Below are 16,186 nucleotides of genomic sequence, written 5' to 3'. Positions count from 1 at the left end.
TGCTTTATACACAAACACTTTCTTTGTAACTGACAAGGATGGAAAAATCTAATAATCTGTAAAGAAAAGATGCATGAAAATGATCTCTGTAGACTTTAACCCTTAATGTTTGTGTAAACAGGTTGAAAACGCAGCAAGGTTTACGGGAAAAGTAGTTATCTCTCTTTTCTGCCATAGCCAAATCAAACAAGTTTACCTTTTTTTGATGACTTTTAGACTCTTGTTCTCTCATTTGTGATTGTTAACCACATACACTTTATCACAAGAAAACCTCATGACTGCATGAACAGTGTAGTGAAACAGTTATTGACATCTGCATATCTGTTATGGATGGAATACATCTAATAATTTGGTAAGTTGTTTTTAGATTTAATTCTTAACATTTGCATGTGTTACAATATAGAAATTCAACTGTGTGGTTTATTTAATAACAATCATTGGTGGATACTGCCATTCTTTAACCATCTCAGAATGGTTACTGTGTCTATTTACTGAATTCTTCCAGCATGACAATTATAATCTTTTTCTGTTTTTTACTCGAACACTGATTCAGCCTGCTGTGGGCATGTGTGAGTGTGTGTAAATGTGAGCTGGCCATGTTTGGAGAGGTGTCTTCTCCACAGTACCCTCAACCATATCCAGCGAATCTTCAGGAACAGTGGGACCTGGAGGTGCCTCAAGGCTACCAGATCCAGCTAACATTCAATCACTTGGACATTGAGCCCTCTCCAAACTGTTACTACGATTCTGTCTCGGTTAGTGATATTTCAACTTAGATGTTGCACAATCCATACCTTGTACTGTGTTGTATCTTGTGTTGTGGGGGAATGACCCCATAAAGTCATATGCACTAGATGTGAATTAGGTTTGGAAAATGTCAAGACATATTTAGTTTCTAATACCTTAGCACATGTGATTCTTTTATGTTCAGGTTGTGTCTGGTGAGAAGGTTCTGGGGAAGTTCTGTGGTCAGAATTCCACCGACAGGTTTCACCCAGGTGAAAAGCCCATCTTGGCTCCTGGTAACCGTCTCCAGCTGGTTTTTCTAACAGACGACTCAAATCATGAGTCACACTTGGGATTCGCTGCATTCTACCAGGCTGTTGGTGAGTTTGGCTACATCTTCCAAGCATATCACAAAGAATTTAGTTGTGTACATATGTTTTTTACTAAACATGTTCTATTAGGATGTATAACATTCCACTTTTTTTTTTCAACAGTTCGGTCCTCAAATTTGATTGGCTTTTAACTATTTGTATCACTCCCCTTGTCTGTGTTTGTGCATTCAATACAGACTGTCAGTTGGGTATTTTCCATTAACATTTGTGAATTTTGAGATATTGTGAAAAAAAAAAAAAAAAAAATGGAAACACTAAGATGTGCATAAAATCTTAAAATGCAATTAAAAAATGTGTTCGCTCAATTGCGGCAGATACATTATTTTTTTATCCAATAAGAAAATGTGTGCATAAACTATGATAGAAACACATTTAGGCCTACCAAAATTAATTGCATTCCCAAACATCAGGCATCTGAGGTGTAGGTAATTTATTATGATGGAAAAACCACAATGGCTTAACCAGTTGCAGCAACTTTCATTTTTATTATTGATACATTGCACCAGTTTCACAGGAAAATGTTCTTTTAAACACATGGGAACAGTTTTATTCGCAAGTGTTTTATAAGTCAAATTCACTACTTAAAATGGTAATATTGCTACTGTCTGTGATTACATCGATACACCAGTAGGTGCAGACAAATGACTGTCTTTATGAGCATCATAAAGTCATGGAATCATTCGCTCAACTGATTCATTCAAAAACACTCATTCAGTAACAAAACACTACTGTGGTGTGTTGCCCGGGGACTGTGGCTTCATTTAGAATTACAGTGCCCTCCACAATTATTGGCACCCTTAGTAATTATGAGCAAAAGCAGCTGTGAAAATAAATCTGCATTGTTTATCCTTTTGATCTTTTATTCAAAAAATTCACAAAATTCTAACCTTTCATTTAAGGAAAATAATTGAAAGTGGGGGAAACTCACATTATGAAATAAATGTTTTTCTCCAATACACGTTGGCCACAATTATTGGCACCCTTTTATTCAAAACTTTTTGCAACCTCCTTTTGCCAAGATAACAGCTCTGAGTCTTCACCTATAATGCCTGATATGTTTGGAGAACACCTGACGAGATCAGAGATCATTCCTTCATGCAGAATCTCTCCAGATCCTTCAGATTCCCAGCTCCATGTTGTTGCTTCTTCTCTTCAGTTCACTCCACTCATTTTCTTTAGGGTTCAGGTCAGGGGACTGAGATGGCCATGGCAGAAGCTTCATTTTGTGCTCAGTGACCCATTTTTGTGTTGGATTTGATGTTTGTTTTGGATCATTGTCCAGATGGAAGATCCAACCATGGCCCATTATTGGATTTCTAGCAGAAGCGTTCAGGTTTTGATTTTTTATCTGTTGGTATTTGATAGAATCCATGATACCATGTATCTGAACAAGATGTCCAGGACCTCCAGCAGAAAAATAGGCCCACAACATTAAAGATCCAGCAGTATATTTAACCGTGGGCATGGGGTACTCCATCTGGTGGGTTTGCTGCCAAAAAGCTCTTTTTTTAGTTTCATCTGACCATAGAAGCCGGTCCAGTTTGAAGTTCCAGTCGTGTCTGACAACTGAATATGCTGGAGATTGGTTCTGGATGAGAGCAGAGGATTTTTCTTGAAACCCTCCCGAACAACTTGTGGGGATGTAGGTGCTGTTTGATAATTTTTTTTAGGCTTTCTGAGATTCAAGACTCAACTAATCTCTGCAATTCTCCAGCTGTGATCCTAGGAGAGTCTTTGTCCACTCAAACTTTCCTCCTCAGTGTGTATTAAGACGATTTAGACACACGTCCTCTTCCAGGCAGATTTGTAACATCTTTAGTTGATTGGAACTTCTTAATTATTGCCCTGATAGTGGAAATGGGGATTTTCAATGCTTTAGCTATTTTCTTACAGCCACTTTCTATTTTGTGAAGCTGCACATCAGAACTATATTCTTTGGTTTCATTGTGATGAATGATTTGTCATGGCTGGACAATTTCATGTTCATGATCACCCTGGTGTGCTAAAAAAATGTAAATATGAATGGGAATATACTTCAGAGATATTTTACTCATAAGAATTTCTAGGGGTGCCAGTAATTGTGGCCAACGTGTATTGGAGAAAAACATTTATTTCATAATGTGAGTTTCCCCCCATTTTCAACTGTTTTCCTTCAATGAAAGGTTAGAATTTTGTGAATTTTTTGAATGAAAGATCAAAAGGATAAACAATGCAGATTTATTTTCACAGCCGCCTTTGCTCATAATTACTAAGGGTGCCAATAATTGTGGAGGGCACTGTATAAATGCAACAAAAATAGACAGTTACTGGCAATAATGCCTCTAAAATGCAAGTTGCTCAGTATGTATTCTTGTTTATTGAACTGTTGTATAAAAGCAGTATGCTGAGTAATGGAACAACAGCACTGTTGCTTGTGTCACGTGATGTCATTTAATTAAATATGCTACAATTTCAGTGCTGTATTAACACCATAACATTTTGTGTACATCTTTTAATGCTTGATATCCTTATATACCTGTTCCCTTAGACATAGATGAGTGTTCATCTTCCAGTGTGGTAAAAGGTCCACCATGTTCACAGATATGCCTCAACACTCTTGGCTCCTACCTCTGTGCATGTCACCATGGTTACACGCTAATGTCTGACCATCGCACCTGCGCCTGTAAGTGTGTTCATTAATAACAGCCTAGGCGCCATGATTGTAAACAACATTTTCAGCATGCTGTTTGTTGATTATGGAGGTTGGTAGTATATATACTACCATATATATATATATATATATATATATATATATATATATATATTGATAAATAAAATTGACAAAAGCTCATAACAAAATTACTAAAAGTTAAAATGAAAATGAAAACTGAAAAATTAAAGCTAATAATAACGGTTAATAAAATTAATAAAAACAGTCATCGTATATAAATAATACCAAAATAACACTTATGTAAAGTCTAACTTTACAGCCATCTGAAAAACAAAAAACAAAAATCATAACCTATAGCAACTGGTGTGTGTTTCATTCCTGTGCTAGTGGACTGTGGAGGTGGGGTGCACAGTGAACTAGAGGGGACCATCTCCAGTCCTGGTTACCCAGACATGTCCCCGCATGATCTGGACTGTGTCTACAGCATCTCTGTGGAGCCAGGCTTCATTATCACTCTCAACTTTAGCCAGACCTTCCACATAGAGCAGGTCTACAATCAAGGACCAGCCTGCCTCTTCCACTGGCTGCAAGTATGTTTTGCTATAAATGTCTGTCTATCTTCATATGAATACACATTTTTGATTTACTTTTGCTTCTCATTTTTTCTCAGGTGTCTGCCCTAGGAAAAACCAAGAAGTACTGTGGAGGAAACAGTCCTGGCGTCCTCAAAACGGGCACTCACTCCGTCCAGCTGGAGTATCACACCGACAGATACGGACAGAGCCAGGGGTGGAGCTTACATTACACCACACAGAGTGAGAGAGAGAAAAATATACTGCATCTTTGTTGACTGTTTTTCCTTGTGGATGTCAGAACACTGTCGAATCACTATAAATCTTTAAATATCTATGCAAATATATATTAGACTGATATCCTCACATCTCTTTTAAAGGGGTGAAGTGTCCATATCCAGACAGTATCAGCAATGGAAAAGTCACACCAGATTTTGAAGAGTACTTGTACAGAGACTACATTTATGTGCGCTGTGACCCAGGATACAAGCTTATGATGGTGAGATTAAAAATCATGGTGATGGTCAAACCTGGAAATCTGGTGGTGATGGCCTAAGTATCATGTGACATGAATTTATTTATTTTTCCCTGGTAATATTGTGTTTTTCTTTTCCTTTGCCTTCTGTAAGGGAGAGAAAGAGATTGCAAGTTTTAAGACCGTTTGTCAGAGTAACGGACAATGGCATTTGACACTGCCAGAGTGCAAGAGTGAGTAAATATACATCACCTGACTTATTATTTCATTGATTCATCCATTCATCATTTTGTTCCTATGTATCATTGCAGTTATTGACTGTGGAGATCCAAAGCCGCTGCTAAATGGAGACATTCAGTTTATCAGTGGAGAAAACAACGAATATCTCTCTGTCATAGAGTATCACTGCAATGAGCCTTACTACAGATTTAAGGATACTCCTAAAGGTCAGATACTGTACAATACCCAATTTTATTCTTGTGATTGATGAATCCTGACTTTTTAAGCTAATTTCCTTGCTTTCTTTCTCCTGTGTAGTAAGATACAGGTGTGCAGAAGACCGGAAATGGACAGAAGACAACAACAATGACATTATTCCTCCTTGTTATCCTGGTAATAGAGAGACAGATAAAAAGAGATTTTATATTATTTTGTACTTGTGCGTTTGTTACATTTTTTGTGTATTGTACATTTCTCGTATTTTCATATATGTATATATATATGTTTTTTTTGTTTGTTCTTTTAGTGTGTGGAATGAATACAGAGGTCTCTTCTGGTGGCAGAGTCTTTGGTGGGGTGCCAGCCAGACCTGGGCAGATTCCCTGGCAGCTCTTACATAGATCAGCTCCCAGAGGTGGTGCGTCTCTGATCAGTGATTACTGGGCTCTAACAGCTGCTCATGTAGTGGATGGATTTGAAAACACCAACATGACTTGGCTTGGAGGAATAACTGAAGAGGACAAACCCCCAGTCACTATGGAGACAGAGAAGATCATAATTCACCCAAATTATCAGAGGGTTGGTCAGCATGGTTATACATCTACCTTTGATAATGACATTGCTCTGATCAAAATGTCTGCCAGGGTGCCACTCGGTCCAAACATCAGGCCAGTGTGTCTGCCAAACAAAACACATGAACCTGTAATGGAGGGCACAATGGGTACAATATCAGGTTTCGGTGGGTTTGAGGGGGGCTTAAGAAGTAAAAAATTACGTTATGGGCATGTTCAGGAATATCCTCTTGATAAGTGTGAGTCAGGGGATCTGCCTGTCACTGAAAACATGTTCTGTGCTGGAGATGATGTTAAAAGCATTGACAGTTGTAAAGGTGACAGTGGAGGTCCTCTGTTCTTCCCCATGTTGGGCTATGGATCTAAAGAGCAGCCCTATGAGGTGAGGGGCATTGTGTCATGGGGTCCTGAAAGATGTGGCAATACAGCCTCTAAAGGTTTCTATGCTAAAGTGCAGAACTACCTGGACTGGATCAGGGAAACAATGGCAAATAATTAACATCTATAGTCAAGACATTATCAGTTGAATTATGTGCATGACGGTCAAAAAAAAACATTTATAATAAAACAATTTTATAATGAAAATAAACTAATTTTATATTTCAGCAGGCAAAAAATAAATAAAATAATTAAATAACATTAGAGTCTATTTTTGTCTTTTCCAATTTGTCGAAATCTTTCAAAATAAATAAATTAGCAAAGAGGATTATCCCTCTGCTGGGTAAAAATATTGGCATTTGTTGTGAAGTCTAAACTGGTTATTCAGTCATCCTCAAAGAGGAGCTCAGATGTTTTTCCTAAACCATCATAGTTATATGTGATCATGGACAATGAAAGAAATGCAAGTGAATCTTATACAATCATGTGAAAAGAAAGTACACTGTTTTGAATTCTTTTACATATCAGGACATAATTTAAAAAAAACAAAAAACATCTGATCCTTGGCAGGTCTTAAAATTAGGTAAACACAACAACACGTGACATTACACCGTGTCATTATTTGTTAAACAAAAACTACAAAAATGGAGAAGCCATGTGTAACAAACTAAGGACACCCTTGCTGCTTCCATAGGATTTAAGAGGGTAAGTAGCTGTCAGGCACTGCTAATCAAATGCCTTTGATTGATTAATCATCAGCAAGTGTGACCAATTTTATAAAAGCAGAAGTTTTGGCTGTTTGCTGGTCGGAAGCCTCCAGGTGTGTGTTAACACAATAACAAGGAGGAAAGCGAAGTTAGAGAAGCAATTGTTGCTGCCCATCAATCTAGGAAGGGTTACAAGGCCATTTCCAAACATTTTGAAGTCGTTCAAACAGTTGCCAATCTTCCCAGGAGTGAACTTCCCAGCAGATTCACCCCAAGGTCAGACCGTGCACTGTTCAGAGAAACTGCAAAAAAACAAAAAAAAACAAGAGTTACATCTCAGACTCTACAGGCCTAAGTTAGCATGTTAAAGTTCATGGCAGCACAATTAGAAAAAGATGGGACAAATATGGCTTGTTTGGGAGGGTTGCCAGGAGAAAGCCTATCTGAGGTTGATCATCTGAGGTTGTATTAACCAAATTTTAAAGGGATAGATCATCCAAAAATGAAAATTATCCCATGATCCTTAAGCCATCCTAGGTGTATATGACTATCTTCTTTCAGACAAACACAGTCAGAGATATATTTTAAATATTCTGCCTCTACCAAGCTTTATGGTAGTGAACATGAATGTGGGGTCTGTTTTAAAGCACACAATAAAATCATCCACCCATCATAAATATAATCCATACAGCTCCAGAGGGGCTTTCTGAAGCGATGGTACGCATACAGCGGAAGTCGACTTGCGCCAAATGAGTAACACCTGAAGCGATGTAGGAGTATCGTAAGCTTAGATGCCTTTTGCGGTTTAAACAAATAGGGCTGTGCAACAAACTGAAGCTCCTCTTCTCTTATATCAAAATACTCTGACATTTCTCTTTAAAGTTTCTCATTTTAGACATCTAATTTGTGACCGTATACATGACTGTATACATGTCTGATAAACTCTTTCTTATTTATATGCAATTACCTACTGAAAAAACTTGGATCTCATAGCCCCACCACCTTAAAATATACAATAGGCAGATATTGTAGGAACTGTCCCCTGTCATTTTTGAAAAATGAACCTCATCTTAACCCTAAAACAGGCAAGAGGGGAAAATGATCACTAAAATGTCACTTTTTATATTATATATATTTGGATTTATGTGATGCAAAAATATGTAATATACAAAATATGCTGCATGTATCTACGTGTAATAAAATTGAGGCATATGCATTATTTATATTTTTCCACTGCTGAACTGTTTAGTCTTCAGCCTCAGGGGTGGGAAACTCTTCAGGTCCACTGTCCTGCAGGATTTAGCTCCATAATCAATCATATAATGTAATTTCAATCAGGACCACTTAAGTCAAAAATTACAAGAGACAAACTTTAGTCTATTTTTTTATCGGCATATTTTGCTAAAGTTACATTTGGCGGCATGGCTCTGTTTTAAATTCCCGTCCTTTTCATGAGCTCTATGAAAGCCAAGACCGGGAACAGCAGCAGCTTCTGGGGACAACCTCCCATTTTTTATCTGGGAGAGCAGCAGAAAATCCCCCTATTGAGAACAGAGCATGCATCAATGACACCAGAATAACACTGATTAAGTTAAACACAAGTTTGAGGAGCTGGGGAGGAGGTGGGTTACAAGCAGCATGCAGTGGAAGCAGCCAAGCAAGCAGAGAGACGGAAGCTGCGTTTAAGTAGTGTGCCTTATATCCTCCTGGGACCCAGGAATAGACTTCTGTCCTCTGTAGTGGACATTATATTTTAGTGGTTTTCTCTGACATCGTACATGTCACAGTTTTAAGTCTGGATGTCCTGTAAAGAGCACATTCAGGGCTTTGCAGAGATACCAGATTTTTAGAGGTTTCCCCATTACAACAACAACTTCTTGGTCTTTAAATATGACTAAAAAAATGAAAATTAGCACTCTTATGGAAATATGATAATATTTTGTGATTATTTAAATCGGATTAATTTTCAAATTGTTTATTATAAATCAACATCTCAGGAAAATGTTATGGGGTTTCAAATCAAAATATGACTTTCTGTTATGAAACAGAACATTGATTTCATACATGTCCACTGTAGAGGACACCGGGACTTAAATCATGTTTATCAGGCATTTCAGGAGACACAACAAGTGAATAGGGAAAGAAATTGTATATCAATATTCCTATTAATTATTAGATATTATTATGAAAATGTTGCCAATTATTGCTCCCATTATTACACTTCTTTTTTCATTGCATGTTGCTCCAAGAACACATTAATATGCAAATTAGATACAGTGTATAGATACATTGTATTGAATGGGAAAACCCATGTATGGCCATTTTACCCTCATACTGCATAAAGTAAAATGGTATATCAATTAATTCCATTATATGTTTCATAACATAGTTGAGAATCATCTTTATACAAAGTTTGGTTAAAAACAATCCTGAAGCCTAAAAATTGATTGGTGATTAAAAACAAAATCCCATTGTTTTTGCCTATACATGTCATTTCATGTCATTTTATTTTTTAAACAACTTAGTCCTGGTGTCCACTACAGAGGACATAGCATAACATATGAATAAAATATAATTTTTTAAAAATGTTATTTTTTCATTTATTTCTTATGCTCTAAACAATATAATGACGTGAAAAAATACTAAATTTAAAAAAAAAAAATACATTTGGGGGTCTCAGGAGGATATTAGAGTTGCCAATGGAGTTCATAGGAATCGGATCAGCTGATAGGTGGGGTTAGAATTTGCGAATCAGCAGATAGCGTTGCTTGACTACGAGGCCTGCCTAAACTAATGCAGAATGCTTGATTTATGATACAACTTACAATTGTTTTTTAAGTAACCCTGAAGACTTTGGTTAGATTTTTCATGTGTGTTTGATCAGGGTTGGAGCTGAACTCTGTAAAACATTAGCCCTTCAGGAGCAGTGTTAGACGTCTCTGTTCTACCATAAAATGAGCTGTATGAAACTCTGCAGGAAAATATCTAGTTAAACATGCAAAGATGTATAACTAAATGTAATAATATCAGTTTTACATGTGAATATTACTATTTGCACAATTTTTTAATACTCAAAATACATAGATTGAGAAGGGAGACTGCATACAGGGGGCCATGAAGGCCTATAAGAATCTTCTCTAAGGGCCTGGGCCATGGCACGAGATTTCAACTGGGCCCCCCCCAACACCCACAACCCATAATCCTTTTTTTTTTTACCTAATAGGGCAATGTACCTCAGGCTTTTCAAAATGTGATAAATAACAGCATGATCAACATTTGACTTAATTTTCTATTTCAACATTTTAAGACAAAGTTCACGATTAATATTATATAATTAATATGAATTGCATTTTTTTTTTCCCGAAAAAAGTAAGATTAATATGCCTACTTTCTACGACGTCAGAACCAAGTCGGATGAGCCACATACTCCAAACAGACTCAACTATGATATTGGATGAAAAATTCTTTCTCATGCCTCCTACAGTACATGAGACTAAATATGTACCCTATGGCGCACATTGCCTGTTTAAAGGTTAATGACCATTTACAAAAAATATTTTTTTAAAAAATTAATGTGATATGACATATTGTAAACAAACCACAAATTAGGCCTATGCACCATAGTGCAGCATAAAAATGTGTCTGCAGACTTTAACCCTTCCCCATTTTGTCAACAGGCTAAAAAGTAGCGTGTATCATGGGAAGTCTTGTTTGCATCTCTCTCTTTCTCTTTTATGTTGCTGTCATTGTTTTTGTAGCACAGCCAAATCAAACAAATGTTTCTTTTATCATGACTGTTAGACCCTTGCTCTGTCAATAGAGAGGCATTGCAACTGTAGCCATAAAAACTACGGAGAGAAAAAAAAAATCCTCTCAACTGCTTTATCATTTTAGTAAAAGTGCTATTGACATCTGCTTGTCATGGCTGGAAATGTTCTAATAATTTGGTAAGTTCCTTTTTTCATGTTTCATCTGAATTTAGGCTCATCCACATTATTATTTTACTAATTGTCAGTGGAGATTAATGTTTTAAACCATCTCAGAACGTTTATAGAATTACAGATTAAACTACTTTGATTTCTGTCTGCATCCCTGTCCCACCACACTGATTCAGCCTGCTGTGGGCATGTGTGAGTGTGTGTGAACGTGAGCCGGCCATGTTTGGGGAGGTGTCTTCTCCACAGTATCCTCAACCATATCCAGCAGATATCTTGGAAGAGTGGGACCTGGAGGTGCCGCAGGGGTATCAGATCCAACTAAAGTTCAATCACTTGGACATTGAGCCCTCTCCAAACTGTTACCATGATTCTCTCATTGTAAGTGTCACCTCACTTCAAAATCATGTAAAATCGAATCACAGTAAAGATTTTTTATTTTTTTTTTTTTTTTTTACTTTAAGCTCATTTGAGCTTGCACAATCATTTGAACAGCAGTATCATACAGTTTGATGGTATTTTAATTATTTTGCATTCAGGTTATGTCTGATAAGAAGGTTCTGTGGAAGTTTTGTGGCCAGAATTCCACAGACAGGTTTCACCCTGGCTCATTTTTCTAACTGATGATTCAAAACCCAAATCCCACATGGGATTTAATGCATCCTACCAGGCTGTTGGTGAGTTATAATAAAGCAACATTAGTGCTGTAACAATTATTACATTTTACACAAAATATAATTGTACTTTGTCTATTTTTGATCTGCCACAGCAAAAATGAATCTACATCAGAACTAACAGTTGTGCGTCTCCTCACACATGGTAGTGGCGTTACGTTCTTGAATGAATCAGTGCTTTTGAATAAATCGGTTGAGCAAAGGCCTAATTTTCAGGTGGGATGGATGGGTCCCCTCTACTTTTTGCTGAAGTACATTTTGCCCCCACCACTTTTTGAAAGCCATTGAAAAAATAGCATGCGGAAGGCTATGTTTATGCACAGACAAAGCTTGTCCCATCCATGTTTCTTCATAATTTCAATTCATACATGTAACACAAAGTACATTTGTGCCGACCAGGCAGGCCTGTAAACCTTGTCACACACACACACACACACACACACACACACACACACACACACACACACACACACACAATAAACTGTTTAAGTGCACATCGCCTGCACACTCTGGACCGAACAACTCTTTTACTGTGTGATTGAACTGAAGTAAGCAGAATGTTTTCCATTTACACAATTAGGCTAAACATCATAACTGGAGTTAAGCACACAAATTAGGCCAGTGTGGTTAAGTGGCTCAGGAACAGAACAGTTTGGTGGATTTTGGACTGAGCAGGTTTAAAAAAAAAAAAAATAAATAAAAAATAAACATTTAAAATCCAACTATTCTTTAAACTTGTCAGAGGAAGAAAATGTCTATCTGTCATAAAACACACTGGTCAAGCTCAGGCTAGTATAGCCTAATAATTCTGACCAAATATTTTAATATTTCACATTTACATTCTATGAAGTTTGTCCACCATGTTGTATGGCATTTTTACAATGCATTGTGTAACAACAGGGTGGAGGCTTTCAGCTTAAGCCCACTATTAAGCTAGAAAAGAACAACAAGCTAGCAGAAATTTGTAACCTTTATTTCAAAGTAAAGTTGGGAAAACGTGATTGGGGACATTTTGGGGACACTCTCGACTCTATCATTGCATAATGTTCACACAGCTAATATAACCCTCAAAATGGATCTTTACAAAGTGTTCATCATGCAGCATGTCTAATCGTGTAAGTACAGTGTTTATTTTGATGTTTACATTGATTCTGAATGAGTTTAAGGCTGTGCTCCGTGGCTAACGGCTAATGCTACACTGTTGGAGAGATTTATAAAGAATGAAGTTGTGTTTATGCATTATACAGACTGCAAGTGTTTAATAATGAAAATAGCGACGGCTCTTGTCTCCGTGAATACAGTAATAAACGATGGTAACTTTAACCACATTTAACAGTACATTAGCAACATGCTAACGAAACATTTAAAAGACAATTTACAAATATCACTAAAAATTTCATGTAATGATGGATCATGTCAGTTATTATTGCTCCATCTGCCATTTTTCACTATTGTTCTTGCTTGCTTACCTAGTCTGATGATTCAGCTGTGCACATCCAGACGTTAATACTGGCTTATGCAAATATTGGGGGTGTACATATTAATGATCCCGACTGTTACGTAACAGTCTGTGTTATGTTGAGATTTGCCTGTTCTTCGGAGGTCTTTTAAACAAATGAGATTTACATAAGAAGGAGGAAACAACGGTGTTTGAGACTCACTGTATGTCATTTCCATGTACTGAACTCTTGTAATTCAACTATGCCAAGGTAAATTCAATTTTCCATTCGATGGCACCTTTAAAAAACAGTCACTTAACGCTACCTACTTGCAGAAAGAGTCATTAATGCACAGACTGACAGCCTATCTGGAATGGAAAACACAGACATTTGGAGTGATATGAAAACAGCAAACACTGTCCATTGTTGTTGGACTGTACCAGTCAAAGTGTCGCGTTTCTGTCTCCTGCTGCTTCCTCTCACTCCCCACCAGAGGTCTCCATTTCAACATTAAGACTTTTTCATTGCACACATGCAGTCACTTCACTCTGGACTACATTTCCCACAGTTCCTCAGCTAGGCACTGATCACACTCACACCTGTTTCCCATCAGCTTCCCTTTATAAGCGGCACTCCTTCACACACATTACTGAACATTGTTTAGCCTTGTATCCGATCTTGCCTCCGTGGTCCTTGTGCCTTGCACAAGATTACTCTTTTGCTGTGCCTTCCTGTATCTGTTTGCATGGAAATAGGACTGTAAAATAAAGTGCACCCTTGTACATAAACATTACATAGGAATTACCAGCTCTTTAACCTCTGTAATAATAAACTAAAGCATATTAACTAGTAAGCCTAGTAAGGACTGTAAAAAAAAATTTTTTTTAAAAAGATGCACTGTTGTGGAGAGCAATTTAGCATTACCAGTTCATAAAACATTACATAAAGTACATACATAGTGCAGCAAAACAATTACTTTATTTCTTGAGAATTTTGTTTTTTAAATGACAACAGTGAGAAAACACTATTTGGTAAGCCTCTGTTTTGTACTGTTGTTAACATGCACACACACTGTAAGTAAGTGTCCGTTATGTGTGTCCACACTTGTCTGTGAGTACAACATAGTTACCATGTAAATACCACTAGTAAGTACAGTAATGTGTCTTATTAGTTACCACACATAAGTGCCTGTTAATACCCACACTTGTCTGTAAGTACTACATAGTTACCATGTACATATAATTAAGTACAGTAATGTGTCTGTTAGTTACCATATACAGACACTATAAGTAAGTGCCTGTTATTACCCAACACTTGTCTATAGGTACAAAGTAATTACCATGTATGTACCATTGGAAAGTACAGCAGTGTTTCTTATTAGTTTCCAGTACATACATGTCAGGCAAGTAACTTGTGTTACCACTCTTTTACCTGTATGTACAACATAATTACTATATAGGTACCAGGAAAGTACACGTACTGTAAAATAAAGTGCTACCATTATTTTTAACAATCAATTTGTTTTCTTGCTCCTTTTTTAATCTCTACTGTTTTTTTTCTTTGCATCTACTGTTTGTGGAGATCCAAAGCCCCTGCTAAATGGAGGCGTTCGGTTTATCAAAGGATCCAACAATGAGTATCATTCAGTCATTGAGTATTACTGCAATGAGCCTTACTACACATTTGAAGGAACTCCTAATGGTCAGATACTGTTCAAAACTGGGTTTCATTTATATGATTTCACGATTTTCCAACACTTATACTTATTCCACCACTTACTTTCTTTCTTTCTTTCTTTCTTTCTTTCTTTCTTTCTTTCTTTCTTTCTTTCTTTCTTTCTTTCTTTCTTTCTTTCTTTCTTTCTCCCTCCCGCAGTAAGATACACCTGCTCAGAAGACCAGAAGTGGACAGCAGATGACAACAAAGACAGTATTCCTCCTTGTGTTACTGGTAACGTTTCTGAAACTTAACTTGACACTGAATATATTCAATGTGTTAATTTCTTTGATTTGTATTTTTTTTAAAGTTATCTCAGAGTGTGGATTCTTTGGTGGTAAGCCAGCCAAAAGATAGATTTTTTTTTTTTTTATTACTATTGTTGTTTAACTTTATTTTACATTACATATAGTTTCATATCTTTGTTTCTTTTTATATTTTTAGTGTGTGGAATGAATACAGAGGTCTCTTTTGGTGCCAGAGTCTTTGGTGGGATGCCAGCCAGACCTGGGCAGATTCCCTGGCAGCTCTTACATAGATCAGCTCCCAGAGGTGGTGCATCTCTGATCAGTGATTACTGGGCTCTAACAGCTGCTCAATTAGTAGATCGATATGAAAACACCAACATGACTTGGTTAGGGGGAATAATTGATGGTCAAGACAAAAACCAAGTCACTATGGAGACAGAGAAGATCATAATTCACCCAAATTATACTAGAGTTGGTAAAGGTAAAGAACAAAAAAACTTTGATAGTGACATTGCCCTGATCAAAATGTCTGCCAGGGTTCCACTCGGTCCAAACATCAGGCCAGTGTGTCTGCCAAAGAAAACACATGAATCTGTAATGGAGGGCACAATGGGTACAATATCAGGTTTTGGTGGGTTTGAGCGGGGCATAAGTAAACTTTTACGTTATGGGCATGTTCAGGAATATCCTCTTGATAAGTGTGAATTAGGGGATCTACCTGTCACTGAAAACATGTTCTGTGCTGGAGATGATGTTAAAAGTGTTGACAGTTGTACAGGTGATGCTGGAAGTCCTCTGTTCTTTCCCATGTTGGGCTACGGAACCAAAGAGCAGCCCTATGAGTTGAGGGGCATTGTGTCATGGGGTCCTCGTGGATGTGGTAATGAATACTCTAAAAGTTTCTACACAAAAGTGCAGAACTACCTAGACTGGATCAGAGAAACAATGGAAAATAATTAACATCTGTAGTGCAAGTCAAGGCATTATCAGTGTTTAGTGATACCTGAGATCAGTTTCTAAAAAAAGTTTTAAGCCAAAAAGTTTTTAGAATAAAAGGATTTTATAATGATAATAAACCAAAACTGTTTTCTATTTCAGCAGGTAGAAAACTAATGAAATAAAATCGGAGCCTATTTCTGTCTTTTCCAAGTTGTCAAAATGTTTCAAAATAAATGAGCAAAGATGATTATTTTATAATGTTATCTCCCTCTGCTGGGTAAAAATAAAGTAAAATGAAGTTTGTTGTGAAGTCTAAACTGGTTAT

General features: G+C 37.0%; 2 protein-coding genes across 2 annotated transcripts; both read left to right on the top strand.

Annotated features, from left to right (window-relative positions):
* Positions 1–191: 191 nt before the first annotated feature.
* On the top strand, positions 192–6,464 carry LOC125243106 (complement C1r-A subcomponent-like). The gene is made up of 11 exons (XM_048152423.1): positions 192–352; positions 554–755; positions 932–1,106; positions 3,646–3,780; positions 4,156–4,358; positions 4,439–4,583; positions 4,721–4,839; positions 4,970–5,048; positions 5,127–5,261; positions 5,353–5,427; positions 5,561–6,464. The coding sequence occupies exons 1-11, from the start codon at positions 327–329 to the stop codon at positions 6,322–6,324; spliced, it is 2,058 nt and encodes a 685-aa protein (XP_048008380.1). The 5' UTR covers positions 192–326; the 3' UTR covers positions 6,325–6,464.
* Positions 6,465–10,141: 3,677 nt separating this feature from the next.
* On the top strand, positions 10,142–16,171 carry LOC125280811 (complement C1s-A subcomponent-like). The gene is made up of 7 exons (XM_048211556.1): positions 10,142–10,857; positions 11,025–11,226; positions 11,385–11,402; positions 11,441–11,522; positions 14,540–14,659; positions 14,834–14,908; positions 15,119–16,171. The coding sequence occupies exons 1-7, from the start codon at positions 10,832–10,834 to the stop codon at positions 15,880–15,882; spliced, it is 1,287 nt and encodes a 428-aa protein (XP_048067513.1). The 5' UTR covers positions 10,142–10,831; the 3' UTR covers positions 15,883–16,171.
* Positions 16,172–16,186: the final 15 nt, after the last annotated feature.

The sequence above is a fragment of the Megalobrama amblycephala genome, linkage group LG13 (genome assembly GCF_018812025.1).
Source record: "Megalobrama amblycephala isolate DHTTF-2021 linkage group LG13, ASM1881202v1, whole genome shotgun sequence".
NCBI classification, from domain to species: domain Eukaryota; kingdom Metazoa; phylum Chordata; class Actinopteri; order Cypriniformes; family Xenocyprididae; genus Megalobrama; species Megalobrama amblycephala.
This window is presented reverse-complemented; position numbering and strand designations above follow the sequence as displayed.